General features: G+C 32.3%; 1 protein-coding gene across 2 annotated transcripts in view; it reads right to left on the reverse strand.

Moving 5' to 3' along the window:
* Nucleotides 1-20,567, reverse strand: part of FSTL5 (follistatin like 5) — a 763,963-nt gene that overhangs the window by 106,602 nt on the left and 636,794 nt on the right. For both annotated transcript variants that reach the window (XM_059174403.1, XM_059174392.1), the window contains exon 11: nt 8,646-8,672. In XM_059174403.1, the coding sequence (XP_059030386.1) occupies nt 8,646-8,672 (27 nt within the window). The remainder of the gene's footprint in view (nt 1-8,645; nt 8,673-20,567) is intronic.

Genomic DNA, 20,567 nt, shown 5'->3' on the forward strand with positions numbered 1-20,567 from the left:
TTTTGTCCATTGAGTCATATATCCTTCTATATTTATGATTTAGAGGGAAATGTATTTAAGCATAATTATGACTTTGTTGATGTTTATACATAGTGGTTATAATTTTCTTTTAGCACATGAAATTATTTCCATCTAATACGGTTCTGCATTTTAAGTGACTCCAGATTGTTTTGACACATCTTATTGTTTTATAAATATTCTATAGTACTCATAGCTTAAAATAGGCAATCTTTATCAGTTAATTACATACTATAGTTCCAGGGAGCACTACATTATGATGGAATATTCCTGAATAATAGAAGTGGCAAAAACAAATTCAAGTCATATTTTTCAAAAAATAAATTTAGGGGGTGCCTGGGTGGCTCTGGAAGCCTCTGCCTTCGGCTCAGGTCATGATCTCAGGGTCCTGGGATAGAGCTCCACATCAGGCTCGCTGATCAGCAGGGAGCCTGCTTCTCCCTCCCTCTCTGCCTGCCTCTCTGCCTAGTTGTGATCTCTCTGTCGAATAAATAAATAAAATGTTTAAAAATAAATAAATAAATAAATTTAGTAGTTGCCAGCTCTTATTAATTATCATAATTATGCATCAAGGAATATAAGTTCTATGCCCAAAGGATAAAACTTTTAAAATGTCAGTTTTTATTCAAAGTGATAAGAATCGCCAAGCTTCCATGTCAACATTAACATAGGACTCACATGTGCTACATGTCAATGACTCTCAATTTAACATTATTGGTTGTTGAAATTTGGGAACATGACCAGGTCTCAATGTGGTGCTAGTTTTCAGCTGTGCCAGTTACGCGCTATGTTTGATGATTATTACAACGCTCCTAAAATTTTTAGTGAACATGACTCTCCCTCCCTTCAGCTGCTGCAAAATTTTGCTCCCCAATTAGGAATTCGAATGTGTTTGAACCTGACAAATACTCTAAGTCCAGACTGTTTGCAGTCTGGTGAAATATTTCTGCCCTTATTCAAATGGGTACTTTCATTATGTTATTTACCATAATATGTACAAACTACAGTCAGTGGGATTCCACTGCATGGTTTCACTGATGAAATTTCTGAGCTGTATTTTCCTCTAAAAACCATTTAATTCATCCAAATCACTTGTTCAAATCTGGTCTATTTTCTTACTTTTTATATGAGTTACACATTCAGCATTTTTACAAAGCATGAACTACTTTCCAGATTACAGGTTATTAAAGAAATACAGATTTCATTATGTAAGGTTTACTTTGTTTTTGAACCTCATTTTTTTCAGTGAAAATATAGTTTTTCAATGTTGATGAATAGTAATGTCAACAAAATACCATGTATAAATATATTAGGTAAAATAATAATTTTAAAATAAGTAACTATTTTTTAGTCAATGTGCTATGAATTAAAATTTTATGGCCATCCATGAGTTCCTCCTCTCTCTACCACAAGACACATGTTTACACTTTCTTTTTGGGGGGGGGCTAGGGAGTTTTTTTTTTTTAAGATTTTATTTATTCTTTTGAGTAATAGAGAAAAAACAAGCATGAACAGGGGAAGGGAAAGGGCAGAGGGAGAAGTAGGCTCCCCTCTGAGCAGGGAGCCCATAGGTGGGCCTGGATGTTGGAACCCTGGGATCAACCAAAGGCAGATACTTAACTGACTGAGCCATACAGGTACCCCTTGGCTAGAGAGATTTTTTAAATCATGTTTTCTGTGGGTTTTAGGAGCATGCATTTATGATCTGAATATATGCTATAGAAGTGCTTCTTTTTAAATTTACTGCCATATAAGATAATTACACTGGGCACAGAATAATATAAATTATCTGATAATGAAAATGTTGAAAATTAAAGACACATGTAGATTTTCATTTGGAGGATTCATTAACTTTACTTACAAACAAAATAATAATGTCTTTGTGTATGCTCACTATAACTGTTACATTCCCATGTCTGAACTTTTTTCTTCTTTTTTTAATGGGAGAATGTTACAGAGAGATAAACTCCATTCTCTGGGTTCGTACAGCTCAGAGGCCAATCATGGCTCTAGAACTGTGTTGTACCATGGGAAAGTTATTCAGTCTATATCATAATTTCCCCATCAAAAGTTTGGAGATAATAATTATACTTATATCATACAGCTATTATAAGAATCAAATTTGATGGAGAAAGTAAAACATTTAGCAGAGTGACCAGCACATAGTAAAATTTTCAAAAAATGGTACTGTCACTATTTTTATGACTGACATTATTTTTTCTTTTAAACATTAGTAGAAAAAAAATGGTGTAATAGTATATAACCAGATTTTGGTTTCTGTTTCCACGTTTTCCTCAAATCTATACTGTGAGATATATTGCTACATTTCAGTTTTCTATGATCTTTTTTTTCTATGATTCAGTTTTCTATTGCCACATTTCAAATTCTATGAATCCATGAGCCTGCTAAAAGATCAACTTCATGTTTATAAAAAAAAATTTTAAAAAAGATCAGTTTCGTATTCTAGTAGGCAATTCTCATAGTTGATCCTTTCAGAGAGTCTGCAAAATCAAAACAATTTTTGTAATAATATTAAGATGTCATTTGCATTTTTCTTTCTCATTCTTACAAATTAGATTCTTCCAAATGTAGAGTGTACCTACAGGCTACATGACATATGATGTAATGAGTGATATCACAATAATTCATTGAATAAGCATATATAGGCATCCAGCATCTTCTACTCAATCAGACATCAAAAATATTTTCAAAATACAAAACAATGTGAATCTCTTCATTTAAAAAATATATATAAACCATAAGTGACTCTTAATCTCACAAAACAAACAGAGGGTTGCTGGGGGGAGGGGGTTTGGGAGAAGGGGGTGGGATTATGGACATTGGGGAGGGTATGTGCTTTGGTGAGTGCTGTGAAGTGTGTAAACCTGGTGATTCACAGACCTGTACCCCTGGGGATAAAAATATATGTTTATAAAAAATAAAAAATTAATTAAAAAAAATATATATATAGCTTTAAAACTGTGCTATTTATGGGTACTTATAAATTAATTTATTATGGTTATTTTCAATAAATTAATAAATATCTGTAATTTTTTTACTTTTATTTTGATTATGGTAAATATAGGTAAACAAATAAACAAACAAATAAACAAGAACTTTAAGTTCTCAGTAATTTTGAAGAATGCAGAGGGGTTCTGAGTTCCAAAAAGTTTAATAACCATGTAGGTTTCGATCACAGTTCTCTCCTCATTCATGCATTGTATTGCCAGGATATTAAAAAAGTTCCTGGCTTCAGTTAAAAGCTTCACCACTCTCATCACAGTAAGAATCAGCAATATGTGCTGCCTCTAGTTTCTTTTTTCATCACCGGTGAAGACAGACACACGTACTTTGTCTTTTCTGGGTCGATTGTTAATCTAATGGAGTATAGTGGCTCCAGAAAGTGATCCATAATTTGTTTGTTTCTTGTAAGCTTTCTTTTTGCTTTGTTTTTCTTTCTCTACAGAGAAAGGACGCAAGCAAGAATTACTTGCAGTCTTATAAAAGGGAAGTATTTCCCAGAGGATTTTCTAATCAATACTGCACTTTTAAATATGTGAAATGCTCTGAGAAAAATGTATGTAATGCACACGTCTGTCTCAATCATTTAGCATAGTTGTTCATAAATAACAGCATATTGTGATAATACAATGATGTTATATCTTCTATTTAGCACATATATTAAATAATTTGTATTAGTGATGAAAGTCGGATAATTTCTGATTACTGGATGGACAACAGTAACAAAAGAAAGTTAATAATATATTTTGTGGTGATGTTTGTCTTCCTCTGATCTAAATTGCTATTGATTTAAGATTTAAGTTGTGGTCAAGAGCAAAGTATAATCATATGATGCAGTGATTTGGTAATCAATTGAAGATAATTCAATAAATTTTAGTCTTATAAAGTCCTTTATTAGTTGATTTTATTCTTTTCACTTTTAAGGGATCGAAACTCACTTTTTTTGTGAAATCTGGAAAAAAAATCTCTTTTTCTAGCTAAAGAAAACTGTAGGCAAAAGTAGATAGACAATCCATATTGCGTTTCTCATCTTGAATAATTTAGCAGAGGAAATATTGTTGGTTAGTGAATATCCCCATGTTTTGTATCTTTATCTTTAGAACAAAAACTTCTTTACACACAAAGTAACATCATTCCACTGCACCTCAATAAGATCTTTACATTATGTTCAACTAAAATAAAACTTACTATTTCATTCTTGCTAGAAAGTGAATGGTTGTCTCAAGCTCTTTACTAGCCACTATTAATCCAGAAATTGGGTACTATTTGCCTAGTCACAGTGATATTACCGAAAACCAGTCCTTTTGAGTCAATATAGCATTTCCTGAACTTCCAAAGATATGCTGAAAAAGCTGAATGCAGATCTGCATTGTTAATTTCACATTTAACAAATAAATAAGTTAATAAATAAATTCATTAATAAATAAATAAATAATAAATAAATAATTAACAAATTTAACAAATTTAGCAAAGGTTACAACATAATAGAGTATTTGTGCTATATAATTAATGTTAGATGGAATCATATATAAAATTATATATGTATTCATATGTGTGTGTATGTATGTATGCATCTATAGATCTAGCATGTATATATACATATTTATGTGCATGTATATATACACATACCTGCAAATCTGTATCTCTTGCCAGATCACAATTTTGATTTGAAAATTGTTTTAATGGAAGAATATAGAAAACTAAAAATTTTAGGTTGATGTTATTATTTAAAGCAATGAGGGCAGACCGGCTAATGAAAATACTGAGAACTTGATTACAATTTAATTGGCATCATACACTGACCATTAGAAGTCATGGTCTCTACCTCTCCAGAATGCTATAACTTTCTAAGTTTGATGCATTCAGAAGCCTACGCTCTGAAAATTTCTTTTTTTATTTTAAATAACTCATCAATATTACTGTGAGACAGTAATCTGGTCCCGAGAACTTCAGCATTATTTTTCTCTAAAAATAAGTTTATGAGAAACTTATGGAACTCACAAAGCTGCTATATATTAGTCCTAACCTCCCTTGCAATGTAGAATAGTCTGGCCAATGAAATGTGAATAATTTCAGGATGAAGAAGTTAAAAGATGACCTGCTTGCCATATCCCCTTTCCCCCACTTTGATGAAATTATAGATCACGAAGTTAATCAGATTATGGTTTAATATGTACGTCTTGTTTTAAGATTTCCCTGCCATTTCTACTTGCATTTTGTATTGGTAAGTGTAAATGAGCCTGACTAATATAATGTTTACCTCAATCATTTCTATATTTTCATGTGAATAGATTTGTAAATATTTACAAAGAATAGAAGGGGCATTCAATTTTTATAAACACAGAATTTTTTTTTTTTTTTTGGCTTTCGAATCATTAGTCTTAACCATCCAGTTTTTCCCAAAATAGTCTTTATTCAATATTGATCCTAAAGATATTCATCAAAATAATTCCATGTTATAACAAATTTAGGAAATGTTATGCTATATAGTGAACCATCTTACATCTCTCCTTGGAACTGAATTTAGCATATTTAAAAGTTAAGATTAATTCATCAGTGAGTAAAATGGCTTATAGTTATTTAATTTGGTGTTTTTCTAAATCAAAACATGTGTGATTGAGTTAGACCATATAGTATATTCCTTAACTGTTGTCCACTAAATAAACTTTAAGATGTATTTTGTTAGATTATATTTTATTACAAGATTAAAAAAAATATTGTAGAAGGAAATCAAATAGTGGATCTTTTAATGTGTATTTTCAACTTTTTAGTAAAATTAGTTATCAGTAAGAATGATTAAGATTTTAACTTACTAAATCAAAATTTTCTTTAAGGAAGATATTCCTATCTTTATAATTCCAGTATTTTCAAAGTGCTTTACATTTAAAAGCTCTTTAAAATATTTGCCAATAAATAAGTGACATGTTTCCTTTCTTAACAATGTCTTTCCACACGCCTGCAAACCACAATGATGACTAGAAAAGAACTGGAAGAACCCAGAGAAGTAGAGGACGCTGTGTTTCAAGCTTAAAAATCCATATGATTCCTAAGATAATACATATTAAATTCAGTAACATCAATTTAGATTACAAAATCCTGGCTAAGCTAGATAGATTCTAATGCTCATGTTTAAAAAATAATTTTTCAGTTAAACAGAATTTTATGGTTTTAATACTTGCATATAAATACAATGGCATTATAAGAGGTTTGTAATTTTTAACTCTATTTCCAAGATTTATCTTAGAATGTCTGAGATTGGGATGCCATGCTGGGATAAATTTCTCTTGGCCATGGTAAAGAGTGAAGCATGCAAACAGAAAACGTTATTATGGCAGAGATAAAAGTAGATCTTGGGATTACGCAGTTCATCCTTGTTATTATTCAGTCTTTAAAAAAAAAAGTAAAGGTAAAAAATTTTTGGAAACCCTAGTTAGCTATTAGTTTAATTACTTTTTATGAAATAATTGTATACACTGTTAAGATTTAGTGATTCCTCAAGCAGCTCTATTATCTCTGGCTACCATTACTAGTATTATATGTAATCATTTCTAATTGTAATGCCTCACCAATAAGTGTGGCATTGTAAAAAAAAAATAATTTACAGATGCCTATGAATCTAAATCAGGCATATTGTTTTCTCAAGTATATTATGTTAAATCTTGTTTATTCTAAGAAACAACAAAGGACTCTGATGATAATTGCACATGAAATAAAAGATTTAAAAACTTTACCCAAAGACATTCATTATATATGTCTTAAACTTATCTACAAAAAATACTAAATAATGATTATTTCTCAAGGACATATTCTCTGTCAAACAAAGTTATGGAGAGTAAGCAAATCATTAATTAATGGAGATGATAAAGAATAATTATCGAGAGTACACATGTTGAAAAAACTAACAAAATAAAATATTAAATAGATAAAAATGGTTTCATGTAATGAATCTCAGGGTGATTCTAATTAATCTGGAGATCTCATATTTTTAAAGATAGCCTGAATAATATAATATTATTATTACATATTAAACTTGTACAATAATGTTCATAGTTATTATTAGTCAAATTACAAGAAAGCATTGTTTTACATGCTTTAAGGACATTTGCATATCACAATTTTATAAGGAGAGTGCCAGCTGCATTTTAAGCAATGTATTAGAAAATTCTGGCTCAGAGAAGTAAAACAACATATCTAATTTTTATCAACAATTAGCCAGCAAAGCCAGATCTGTGCTACCTGGTCTCTGATTACTTGGGTTTTTGTTCCTCCCATTACAATAGCATGAAAAATCAATTTTTAAAATGAACAGAGATATATTTGTTTGATCTGAAGAGGGAAGAGAGTGTATGGAAATGTTGTTTAACAGCTATATTAATGCTAGTTTTGCAATGAATACATCTGTACGTTCAAATGTGAAATATCTAGGTGGACTAAAATGAGAAGGCATAGTACTGGGGTGGCTCAATGGGTTAAAGCCTCTCCTTTTGGCTTGGGTCATGATCCCAGGGTCCTGGGATTGAGCCCCGCATCAGGCTCTCTGATCTGCAGGGAGACTGCTTCCCTTCCTCTCTCTCTGCCTGCCTCTCTGCCTACTAGTGATCTCTATCTGTAAAATAAATAAATAAAATCTTTAAAAAAATAATAAAATGAGAAAGCACAGTCATATCAGAACGTCTTTAGTAAACCAGACTTTGAAGAAGCCTATACAAAGGATTTCAGAAGCAACCGATACCAAGGGGAGAAATGGTAGTGTGCCTCATCATTGAGAACAAAACTGGGATGCCTCAATTCTCAAATTACTTGAAGCTTATGAGACAGGACCCTCACAGGTGGCAGTGACTCCAGTTGATATGGGAAACTGTAATCAGGGAAGAAAAAGTTTATCTAGGATGGATTATGAGGCAATATTTTGATCCCTGCTTACCAGAACAGTAATGGTGACTTATTACATTTTACTTCTAAAAATTTATCTAAAGTATGTGAGTGCCTGGTGAAACACATCCTCCCCAGTCTTTACAAATAAGAAAAATAATAATTATAATAAATGGAAGTGGATACTGTTTATAGAATGTAGTCTATATTTAAGGAACTGGTAGCAGCCCTACTGAGTATTAACGACTATCCTTATTTTTAAGATAACCAAATTGAGACATAAAGAGGCCTTAGTTATAGTATACGGTGGTGGAGACTAGATTTGAAACTAAGTCCTTCAAGTTTACAACCCATTTTCTTAAATAATTTATTAAGTTCCCTTGATAAGGCAATGATTTTTAAAGTTTTTTTTTTCCCCTAATCTAAATCAAGGTCTATTATGGAAGTTATGTTTAAGTTTGCTTTTATTTCTTTGACTTAATTTTAAATTCTTAAAAACATTTCAATATATTATAATGTACTTTACTGATTATACATCAATAATAAATCAAACTGATAAAAAGGTAGTAAATATATCTAATGGTATCAGGTTTAAAAAAGAATATCAATTTACAATCAAACAAAAATATTGAGTCAACATAAAAATGAATAAGATGATTATTAAAACTGATATTCAACAAATCCACTAAAATTAGGCAAAATAATCACAATAGAAAAATAATGGAATTTAGTACCTTCTTCTCTCCATAATATGTTAGCTACTGCAGCATGTTAAAGGAAAAGGAGAGAAAGAAAAGTGAGTAAATAGAGCTTCAATTGCATAATAATATAAATAACTATTAAAGAGGTCACAATCTCTAGGATAGAACATGTACATAAAAGTGGTGATGGTGAATTCAACAGACTACTTTGAAACAGCAAAATTCTGGTACTAGCTAATAATGCTCTTTTCATTTCTTAAAATTGTCAATTATTAGGAATAAAGGTTTTTGTTAATAAAGAACATTTTATGCATCACTGGAAAGAATGGGATATTTAGTTTATGTTATTAAAATACATCTTTAGAACAAACACTAGTAGTTAAAACTATTTATTTAAGACAGTATAGTTAAAAGTTGTTAACTAAAAAGAACTTTAAATTCTCAGTAATCACAATATGTAATATTCTTATACAATATGCAATATTCCTGAGCAAGAAGATTTGTTTAAATAAAGGATTTTGAACACAGACATAACTTATTTTTAAGTACTATATGTTTTCATTTTTTAAACCAGACAATGAAACATCTAAATATATCTTGTGTAGTTCAATGCACAATAATGATTCATATTAAATTGATTCTGGACAATGGGTATATTAAATACTACATAGAGATTAAATCAATAGAGTTAAAATATTGAGATAGAAATAAAGTAAAAAATACCAATTAGAAATATTCTCAGAGAAGTGTCTGCCTCCATTACTAATTCAAATTCACCCAAATTCTGTTTTCAAAGCAAAATAATATATCAAGAGAAAGTGTAACTGATACAAAAGCTCATCTAAGTATACCCTGAATATTTTAACCATATTAAAGCACAATCACTTTTTTTTTAACTGAACCCCTGATGAATGAAGCAGAGCCAAGTCTATAGTCCAAAGTTCCTAGTTGGAGGCTGAAGGCCCATGTATCCAGTTTCAAAACCTGTTAAACATTTAAAAAAATTTTTTTTTGTAAAGTGACATTCATCCCTTCAAAACATTTTGTGGTGCTGTTCTTGTTGTCTACAGTGTTCTTGAAATGAATATGAAAATGATAGATCCTATTTGCAAGGAAAGGACACAGACCTCAGTTATCAGCAGTTAACCTCAGTCTGGAAGTAGATGATCCTGTTCCTAAAGTTTCATCAGAATGTAAGTGCCTATGTCATTCACTTCATCTCATCACAGGAGCATTTTATCATCTCACATCATCACAAGAATAAAGGTAAGTACAGTACAATGAGAGAGAGAGTATATTCACATAACTTTTATTATAGCATATTATTATAATTATTTTTATTAGTTATTATGGTCAATATTTTATGGTGCCTAATTTATAAAATAAAATTTATCATAGGTATGTATGTATAAGAAAAAAAACAGCATATATGGAGTGTAGTACATAAATAGTTTCATGCATCCACTGGGGGTCTTGGAACATATTCTCCGCCTGAGGGGGAACTACTATATTCAGAGAAATTTAAGTAATTGAGTATGTCTGAGAGCAAAACTGATAGAAGATGGGGTCAGAGAATTTTTCCATGAGCAGATTAAGAAAGTCTTTTTTACACAATGCAGAAGAAAGTAAATTTTCCTCTGTAGGTTCAGGAAAGGTTGGTTCATGACTTCTTTCTCTCTCTCTCTTTCTCTCTCTCTCTCTTTTTTTTTTTCTTTGTTTTCTGTTTTATTAAAAAAGAAATGCAACAGATATATGTTTCCTCATATCTTTATTCATTTGCTTAGGGAGTACTGATTGAGTGATCTACCATGTGTCAGACATTGCATTCAGTGATACAATACACAGATTATGTAGGTCCATTCTCTCTGTTAATAAAGTTTATATTCTAATTGAGGAAAAAAAATATTATTCACCACACGACAGAGAAAAATTTTTAAATTACACATTTAATGGGTTATAAAAGAGAGGAACAGTACTAGGAATGCTTTTAGCAGGTGAATTAAACATAGAGAAGTACCAAAGGTGAAGGATGCAAGATGAATTAGAGTGAACCAAGTGAGAATTGTAAGGATAGGTTTCTAGAGAGAAGAAAAAGCCTGCACAATCCTTAGTGGTATACCAAAGCCCTGCTAGTTTAAAGGAGTTAAGGACAGAGATATTTTCAAGATAGGCAATCATTTATGGGAAAGTAGCAAAAAATACATAGTTTGTGATATTGACATCAAACAAAGTAAAATTCAAAGCACTTCATATTGAAATTAATATTATATAAACTAAAACCATCATTTTAAAATATGAAGCAAAACTATTAGGACTGGTTACAAAATTGATAAATCCACAATCATATTTTATTTTGTTACCTTGTCACTCTCAGTATTTGAAAAATAAAAGAAAAAAGACTAAGTTTAAATAATATAATTATTAAGACTGAATTAGTAGGTTCATAATGAGTATTGTACTATACAAACAGAATGTTGAACTATAAAAACATAAGTGTTTTTCAGATTTTCTGGAAAAATTTTCAAGAGTGGTCACAAGGTAAACTAGAAAATGAAAAGTCTTTATTTTGTAGGTATATTCTAATCAGTATATTTTAAACATTTTCAGACAATAAAGTAAATATGAAAATCCATGAAATGTGTTTAAACACACAAAATTCTTCCACAAATTAATTTTTTAAATCAAATATGGGGTACCTGGTTGGTGCAGTACGTTAATGTCCAATTCTTGGTTTTGGCTCTGATCTCGGAGTTGTGAGATGGAACCACACATTAGGCTCCACACTCTGTGCAGAGTCTGCTTAAGAGTCTCTCCCTCTCCCTCTTCACTTCCTCACTAATCTCTCTCTCTCTCTCTCTCTGACACTCTCTGCCTAAAATAAATAAATAAAATCTTTAAAAATAACTAAATAATAAAATATGATTATGATTCATATAAGACAACAAAAATGAATATTCAATATGTGGACCTAAAGAGTTTTGGCCAAGAGATAAAAAAGAGACTTGACTGATGCATTATTGAACAAAATAGAAAGAGGAAAAAATGATAGAGAGAAAGCAGAAGTGGAACCAAAACCAGGAGGAAGAAAAAAGGGAAAGAAATGGAGAGACAAGGAAGATAGAAGGAGTGATGATAGCTATGATTTTAAATTAATGTAGGCTTTTTTGTATTTTTAAGTTTTTATTTAATTTACAGTTATTTAGGGGCTCCTGCATGGCTCAGTGCATTAAGCCTCTGCCTTCCGCTCAGGTCATGATCTCAGGGTCCTGGGATTGAGACCAGAATCAGACTTTCTGCTCAGAAGGGAGCCTGCTTCCCCCTCTCTCTGCCTGCCTCTCTGCCTACTTGTAATCTTTGTCAAATAAATAAATAAAACCTTTTAAAAAATTAAATTATAGTTATTTAACATATAGTATAATATTAGTTTCTGGAGTAGAATTTAGTGATTCATCACTTTAATGTAGAATTTTCACTAATAAACTTTGTAATCTGGATTTCACTCAAAAAAATTCAAAGAAATATAAATATCCAAACTTAAATGAAGAAAAAATGAATAAAAATAACCATGGTACTGATTGAAACATGTTTTTAATATAAATTCAGTTAATTAGCATATAGTATATTATTAGTTTCAGAGCTAGAGTTTAGTGATTTATCAGTCTTATATAATACCCAGTGCTCATTATATTATGTGCTGTCCTTAATGTCCGTCACCAGTTACCCTATCCCTCCACTGCCCTCCCCTCCAGCAACAGTTTTTTCCCCTATGATTAAGAGTCTCTTATGGTTCGTCTTCCTCTGATGTGTGTTGTTTTATTTCTTCCTCCCTTCCCTTATGACCCTGTCTTGTCTCTTAAATTCCACATATGAGTGAGATCATATAATTGTCTTTCTATGACTGATTTTTTTCTCTAGCATCATACCCTCTAGTTCCATCCATGTTGTTGCAAAAAGAAATATTTCTTTTTTGATGGCTGATTAATATCCCATTGTCTATACATACCACATCTTCTTTATCCATTCATCTGTCGATGGACATCTCTATTTTTTTCCACAGTATGGCTATTGTTAACATAGCTGCAATAAGCATTGGGGTGCAGGTGTCCCTCCAGATCCCTACATTTTTATCTTTTGGGATAAATACCTAGTAGCGCAATTGCTAGGTCATAGGGTAGCTTTATTTTTAACATTTCTTTTTAAGATTTTATTTATTTATTTGTCAGAGAGAGAGAGAGAGAGCGCTAGCACAGGCAGACAGAGCAGCAGGTAGAGAGAGAGAGAGAGAGAGAAGCAGGTTCCCTGCCGAGCAAGGAGCCCGATGTGAGACTTGATCCCAGGACACTGGGATCATGACCTGAGCTGAAGGCAGCCGCTTAACCAACTGAGCCACCCAGGCGTCCCTCTATTTTCAACTTTTTGAGGAACCTCCATAATGTTTTCCAGAGTGTTATATCAGCTTGCATTCGTACCAATAGCATAAAAGCGTTCCCTTTTCTCTGCATCCTCACCAACACTTGTTGCCTCTTGTCTTCTTAATTTTGGTTATTCTGTTTGGTGTAAGGTGGTATCTCATTGTAATCTGGGTTTGCATTTCCCTGATACCAAGTGATGGCATTTTTTCGTGTGTCTGTTCATTTGTATGTATTCTTTGGAAAAATGTCTGTTCAGGCCTTCTGCCCATTCTTGATGGGATTATTTGTTCTTTGGATGTTGACTTTGATAAGTTCTTCAGAGATTATGGATACCAGTCCTTTATTTGATATGTCACTTGCAAATATCTTCTCCCATTCTGTCAAATGTCTTTTGGTTTTGTCGACTGTTTCCTTTGCTATGCAAAAGTTTTTGTCTTGATGAAGTTCCAATAGTTCATTTTTGCCTTTATTTCCCTTGCCTTTAGAAACATGCCTAGTAAGAATTTGTTGAAGCTGAGGTCACAGAGGTTGCAGCCTGTCTTTTCCTTTACAGTTTTGATGGATTTCTGTCTCACATTTAGTTCTTTAATCCATTTTGAGTCCATTTTGTGTATGGTGTAAGAAAATGGTGTAGTTTCATTTTTTCTGCAAGTGGCTGTCCAATTTTCCCAGGACAATCTGTTGAAGAGACTGTCTTTTTTCTATTGGATATTCTTTCCTGCTTTGTCAAAGATTACTTGACCATAGCATTGAGGGTCCACTTTGGGCTCTCTATTCTGTTCCATTGATTAATGTGTTTTTGTACCAGTGCCATACTGTCTTGATGATTACAGCTTTGTAATAGAGCTTGAAATCTGGGATTGTGATGTCACCAGCTTTGATTTTCTTTTTCAGTGTTCCGTTAGCTATCCAAGGTCTTTTCTGGTTCCATACAAATTTTAGGATTATTTGTTCCAGCTCTGTGAGAAAAGCTGATGGTATTTTGACAAGGATTGCTTTGAATATATAGATTGCTCTAGGTAACATGGAACTTTTCACAATATTTGTTCTTCCAATCTATGAGCATGGAAAATTTTTCCATTTCTCTTTGTCTTCCACAATTCCTTTCAGGAGCATTCTATAATTTTGTGAGTAGAGTACCTTTGCCTCCTTGATTAGGTTTATTTCTTAGTATCTTAGAGGTTTTGGTGCGATCATAAATGGGATCAACTCCTCAATTTTTCTTTCTTCTGCCTCATCATCAGTGTATAGAAATTCGACTGATTTCGGTGCATTGATTTTATGTCCTACCACCTTGGTGAATTATTGAATGAGTTCCTGCAATTTTAAGGTGGAGTATCTTGGGTTTTCCACATAGAGTATCACGTCATCTCTGAAGAGTGAGATTTTTATTTCTTCTTTGTTGATTTGGATGACTTCTTCTTGTTGTTGTCTGATTATTGAGGCTATGACTTCTAGTACTGTTGAAAAAGAGTGGTAAGAGTGGACATCCCTCTCCGTAGGGAAAAACCTCTCAGTTTTTCCTCATTAAGAATAATATTTGCTGTAGGCTTTTCATAGATGATCTTTATGATACTGACATATGTTCCCTCTATCCCTAAACTGAAGAGTTTTAATCAAGAAAGGATGTTGTACTTTGTGAAATGTTTTTCCTGCATCTATTGAGAGGATCATAAGGTTCTTAACTGTTCTTTATTACTATAGTGTATCACATTGATTTGTTGATGTTGAACAACCCTTGCAACCCAAGAACAAATCCCACCTGGTTGTGGTGAATAATCCTTTTAATGTACCGTTGTATCTATTAGGTAGTATCTTGGTGAGCATTTTTGCATTATGTTCATCAGGGATAAGGGTCTGCAATTTTCCTTTTTGTTCTGGTCTTTAGCTGGTTTGGGGATCAAAGGAATGTTGGCCTCATAGAATGAGTTTGTAAGTTTTCCTTGCATTTCTATTTTTTGATACACCTTCATAAGAATAGCTATCAGTTCTCTAAATGTTTGGTAGAATTCCCTTACGAAGCCATCCAGCCCCATCTGGGGTCTTGTTTGTTGGGAGATTTTTGATGACTGCTTCAATTTCCCTGATGATTATGGGTCTGTTCAGGTTTTCTATTTCTATTTCTGAGTTTTGGTAGTTTATAAGTTTATAAGTTTCTAGGAATGTATCCATTTTTTCAAGATTGCCTAATTTGTTGGCATATATTTGCTCATATTATGTTCTTAAGATTGTTTGTATTTCCTTGGTGTTGGTCAAGATCTCTATCATTCACAAATTTGTTAATTTGGGTTTTGTTTCTTTTTGATAAGTCTGGCTAGTGGCTTTAATAAGCCACTATGAAGAATCTTATTAAGATTCTAATACACTAATAAAGAATCTTATTAATTCTTTCCAAGAATCAGCTTCTAGCTTCATTGTTCTGTTCTTCTGATTTTTTATTTCTGTTTCATTGATTTCTGCTCTAACATTTATTATTTCTCTTCTCCTGCTTGGTTTAGACTTTCTTTGCTGTTCTTTCTCTAGTTCATTTAGGTATAAAGTTAGTTTGTGTATTTGAGACCTTTTATATTTCTTGAGAAAGGCTTATATTGCTATGTACTTCCCTCTTAGGACTGCCTTTGCTACATCCCAAAGATTATGAATAGTTGTGTTTTCATTTTCAATTGTTTCCATGAAATTTTAAAATCTTCTTTAATTTCCTGGTTGACCCATTCATTCTTCAGTAGGATGCTCTTTAATCTCCAAGTATTCAAGTTTCTTTCTTCATCCCAAAGATTATGAATAGTTGTGTTTTCATTTTCATTTGTTTCCATGAAATTTTAAATTCTTCTTTAATTTCCTGGTTGACCCATTCATTCTTCAGTAGGATGCTCTTTAATCTCCAAGTATTCAAGTTTCTTCCAAATTTCCTTTTCTGATTAAGTTGTTGTTTCAAAGCACAGTGGTCTGAAAATATACAGGGAATAATCTCAATCTTTTGATACCAGTTGAGACATGATTTGGAATCTAGTATGTGATCTATGCTGGAGAATGTTCCATGTGATCTCAAGAAAAAATGTGTATTCTGTTGTTTTAAGATGGAATGCTCTATATACATCTGAAGTCCATCTAGTCCAGTGTTAGATTATCTGTCCATTGCAGTGAGTGGGTGTTAAAGTCCCCTATTATTAATGTATTATTATCATTGGTTTTTATTTTTTATTTGGTTATTAATTGGCTCATAAAATTCATTGCTCCCGTATTAGGGGCATAAATATTTATAATTGTTAGATCTTGTTGGATAAACCCTTTATATATGATAGAGTATCTCTCTTCATCCCATACTACAATCTTTGTCTTAAAATCTAATTTGTCTGATATAAGGATGGCCACCCCAGCTTTCTTTTGGAGCTTTTTAACATGATAAATTATTTCTCACCCCCTCAATCTCAAACTAGAGGTGTCTTTGGTTCCAAAACAAGTCTCTTGCAGACAACATATCCATGGATCTTGCTTTTTTAATCCATTCTGATACTTGTGTCTTTTGATTGAGGCAATTAGCTCATTTACTTTCAGAGTAACTATTGAAAGGTATGAATTTAGTTCCATTGTATTACCTGTAAAGTCACTGTTTCTGTATACTATTTCTGTTCCTTTCCAGTCTTTTTTGGAGGGGGAGTCTTTGCTTAAAGAATTCCCTTTACTATTTCTTGCCAGGCTAGGTATCTGATCACAAATTCTTTTAGTTTCTGTTTTTCCTGGACGCTTTTCATCTCTCTTTCTATTTTGAATAAATAACAGCTTTGCTGAATAAAGTATTCTTGGTTGCATATTTTTTGTCATGTAGCACCCTGAAAATATCATGCCAGTCCTTTCTGCCCTGCCAGGTCTCTGTAGATAGGCCTTCTGCCAGTCTAATGTTTCTATCCTTGTCAGTTATGGACCTCTTGTCCTGAGCTGCTTTCAGAGTTTTCCCTTTGTCTCCAAAATTTGCAAGTTTCACTATTATGTGTTGAAGTGTTGACTTATTTTTAGTAATTTTGCAGGAGTTCCCTCCCTCTGGACTTGAATGTCTGTTTCCTTCCCCAGATTAGGGAAATTCTCAACTATATGTATACCAGTATACCTTCTGCCTCTCTCTTTCCTTTTCTTCTGGGACCCCAATTATTCTAATATTGTTTCACTTTATGGTATCACTTATCTCTCAAATTCTCCCTTCATGATCCAGGATTTATTTATCTCTTTTTGTTTCCTCAGATTCTTCATTCGTCATTATTTTCCCTTCTATATTACTAATTCTCTCTTCTGCCTCATTTATCCTAACAATTAGATCCTTCATTTTTTATTGTATTTCATTAATAGCCTTTTTAATTTTGACTTGATTAGATTTGGGTTCTTTCATTTATCCAGAAAGGGATTCTTTAGTGTCTTCTATGTTTTTTTCAATGCCCGGTAGTATCTTTATAATTATGATCTGAGCTCTAGTTCTGAAATCTTGTTTCCATATTGACTAAGTCCCTGGCAGTCTCATCTTTTCTGAGGTGAGTTTTTCCATCTTGTCATTCTTGAAGAAAGTGGCTGCTTTTCTATTCATATAATTACAACAATTCTTTTCTTCCATCTCCAGTTGAGTTCACAGGTGTTCAGAATGATTTGATAGCTATCCAGCTGAATTCCTGGGACCCGACAAAACTAAAGTCTCCTACTCCTCTACCATCTTGGAAAGTCCCTGATTGAAATATTTTTTAAAAATAGTTTTTTTCCAATATCCTCTCAGGGTCTGAGATTTTGTAATGAATATTTACTAACTTTTAAGTTTTGTACAGTTCCAGTTCTGTTAAATATGTTTAGGCTATGGAAACACTTCTATTTATTTTATAAAATCAGCAAAAGCAATGCCAATAACTAATCATAGTAGCAAATCAAAGGGAATTATAGAAAAATTTTACTAGTGACAAAAATTAAAGATAAAATGCAAACAAAATTCATCAGGGTATTAAAGGTTGATCATAGACAGGAATCCCTTTGGAATGAAGGAATGTATTGGTAAGAATTTAGTTAAGAAATTTAATTAACTTAATGCACTTTACTGGTATATCAAGTGAGAAAAAGCAATGTAATTTAACTAAACAATTGTAATATGATAAGATGTGTTGCCTATTACTAAGTATAATCTAAATACTCTTAGTGACTGAGCAAACTATAAGTAGGGGATATTTTGCTGTCAAATCAGACAAAGAAAGACAAATACCACATGATTTCACTTATATATTGAATTTAAAAAGCAAATGAACAAGCAAACAAAACAAAACAGACTCATGAATACAGAAAATAAACTGGTGGTTGCTAGAAGGAAGGGGAGGAGGATAGGTGGAATAAACAAATATGATTAAATGGTACAAGCTTATGGTTATAAAATAAATAAGTCATGGAGATGAAAACTACAACATAGGGAATATAGTGAATAATTTTACAATAATGTTTTATGGTGAGGGAACATTTATTAATGTATAGAATTACAAAATCAACATGTTATACACCTGAAACTAATATAACATTGTATATTAGTTATACTTTGATAAAATAAAAATAAAAAGGAGAATGTAAATACAATAAAACCAACCTGATATTATCTGTACTTTAAAAAAAAGACTAGAGGCATACTTTATATTAATGAAAATTTAACAAATATTAGAATAATAAATTAAGAGCCAAAAGAGTGGATTGAAATTGTCATTGGGAATTAATTTTTTATGAACTAGACAATTTGCTAAGTCAAGAAATAAATATAAATCATATAAGTAGTCCAAATTAGAAAATAACCAAAATTTGAAGATAAAATCTGTCAAAAGATTACATAAAAAGTACACATAAGATTAGTTAAATAGTTCAATTTGGTAACAAGACACAAGATAAATACTCTCAAATCTATTCTTTTTTTTTTTTTTTAAAGATTTTTTTTTTTATTATTTATTAATTTGACAGAGAGAAATCACAAGTAGACGGAGAGGCAGCCAGAGAGGGAGAGAGAGAGGGAAGCAGGCTCTCCGCCAAGCAGAGAGCCCAATGCGGACTCGATCCCAGGACTCTGAGATCAGGACCTGAGCCGAAGGCAGCGGCTTAATCCACTGAGCCACCCAGGCGCCCCTCTCAAATCTATTCTTATGTAAGAATTAGAAAATGTTGGGGCGCCTGGCCTGGGTGGCTCAGTGGTTTGGGCTGCTGCCTTCGGCTCGGGTCATGATCTCAGGGTCCTGGGATCGAGCCCCGCATCCGGCTCCCTGCTCCGCAGGAAGCCTGCTTCCCTCTCTCTCTCTCTCTCTCTGCCTGCCTCTCTGCCTACTTGTGATCTCTGTCTGTCAAATAAATAAATAAAATCATAAAAAAAAAATAATTAGAAAATGCAATAAATCTTATTTACAATACCCCAAAGCATAATGTGTCAATGAATGAGTAAATTCTATATCTGGAATATTACACTGTATGTTAATTAACTGGAATTTAAATAAAAATTCAATGATTCATGTAAAAATACAGTAAATCTAGTGTAACATTCACTAAAAATATTCTATATGGAAAGCTATATATTTTTAAATCAAAAGAGTGAATGTTATAAAGAGAATTTATTCTGCAATTATGTAATTTAAAAATAGCATGTATTGTTATTGTATATTTAGAACATATTCCATTTTTTTTAAGATTTTATTTATTTATTTGACAGAGAGATCACAAGTAGGCAGAGAGGCAGGCAGAGAGAGAGAGAGGAGGAAGCAGGCTCCCCGCTGAGCAGAGAGCCCGACGTGGGACTCGATCCCAAAACCCTGAGATCATGACCTGTGCCGAAGGCAGTGGCTTAACCCACTGAGCCACCCAGGCGCCCCGAACATATTCCATTTTTATAGTATAAAGTTGGAATGCACATTAAGTGTAAAAAATAGTTTGAATTCAATTACATAGGTATAATAACCAAGCCTCTTTTCCTTAGATGTCTTATTATTTTTCTAATTTTTATATAAGTGTACATGTAAATGGGGGTATTTTTGATACTATGAATATACAGCATGTAAAAATAATTTTAATCCTGCATATTCATTTATTGTATCTCTACTTTGGTCTTCAATATACAGTTTAAATCAATATACACTATTCCTTCATATGGTTTTCTTCCTTCAAAAAATATTACTGTTCATTATTAATCAATCCAAACTTGATACCTATTGCCAGAAGCTAGTATAAGTTATAAGATTCAGTAAGCACCATTGACTTTTCAGTCATATACACATCTATATGATGTATGGATATATACATATTCATTGACAAACAAATGTGTGTGTATGTGTGCATGGATGTGTTTTAACTGTGATGACCATCATTCAGTGTAGTAATTTCATTGCTATATATTCCTACAGGAGGTGTAGGAATGTTTAAAGCCACTGGCACATGTTCAAGTTAACTGCCAAACATTGTTATCAGCACCACAAACATTGAGTGCAAGTATTCACTCCTCCATGCTCAAGGTAGACTAAAACTGTATGTATGTGTATGCATGCACATGTGCATAATA

Source organism: Mustela lutreola, chromosome 1 (genome assembly GCF_030435805.1).
Source record: "Mustela lutreola isolate mMusLut2 chromosome 1, mMusLut2.pri, whole genome shotgun sequence".
In the NCBI taxonomy this organism is placed as follows: domain Eukaryota; kingdom Metazoa; phylum Chordata; class Mammalia; order Carnivora; family Mustelidae; genus Mustela; species Mustela lutreola.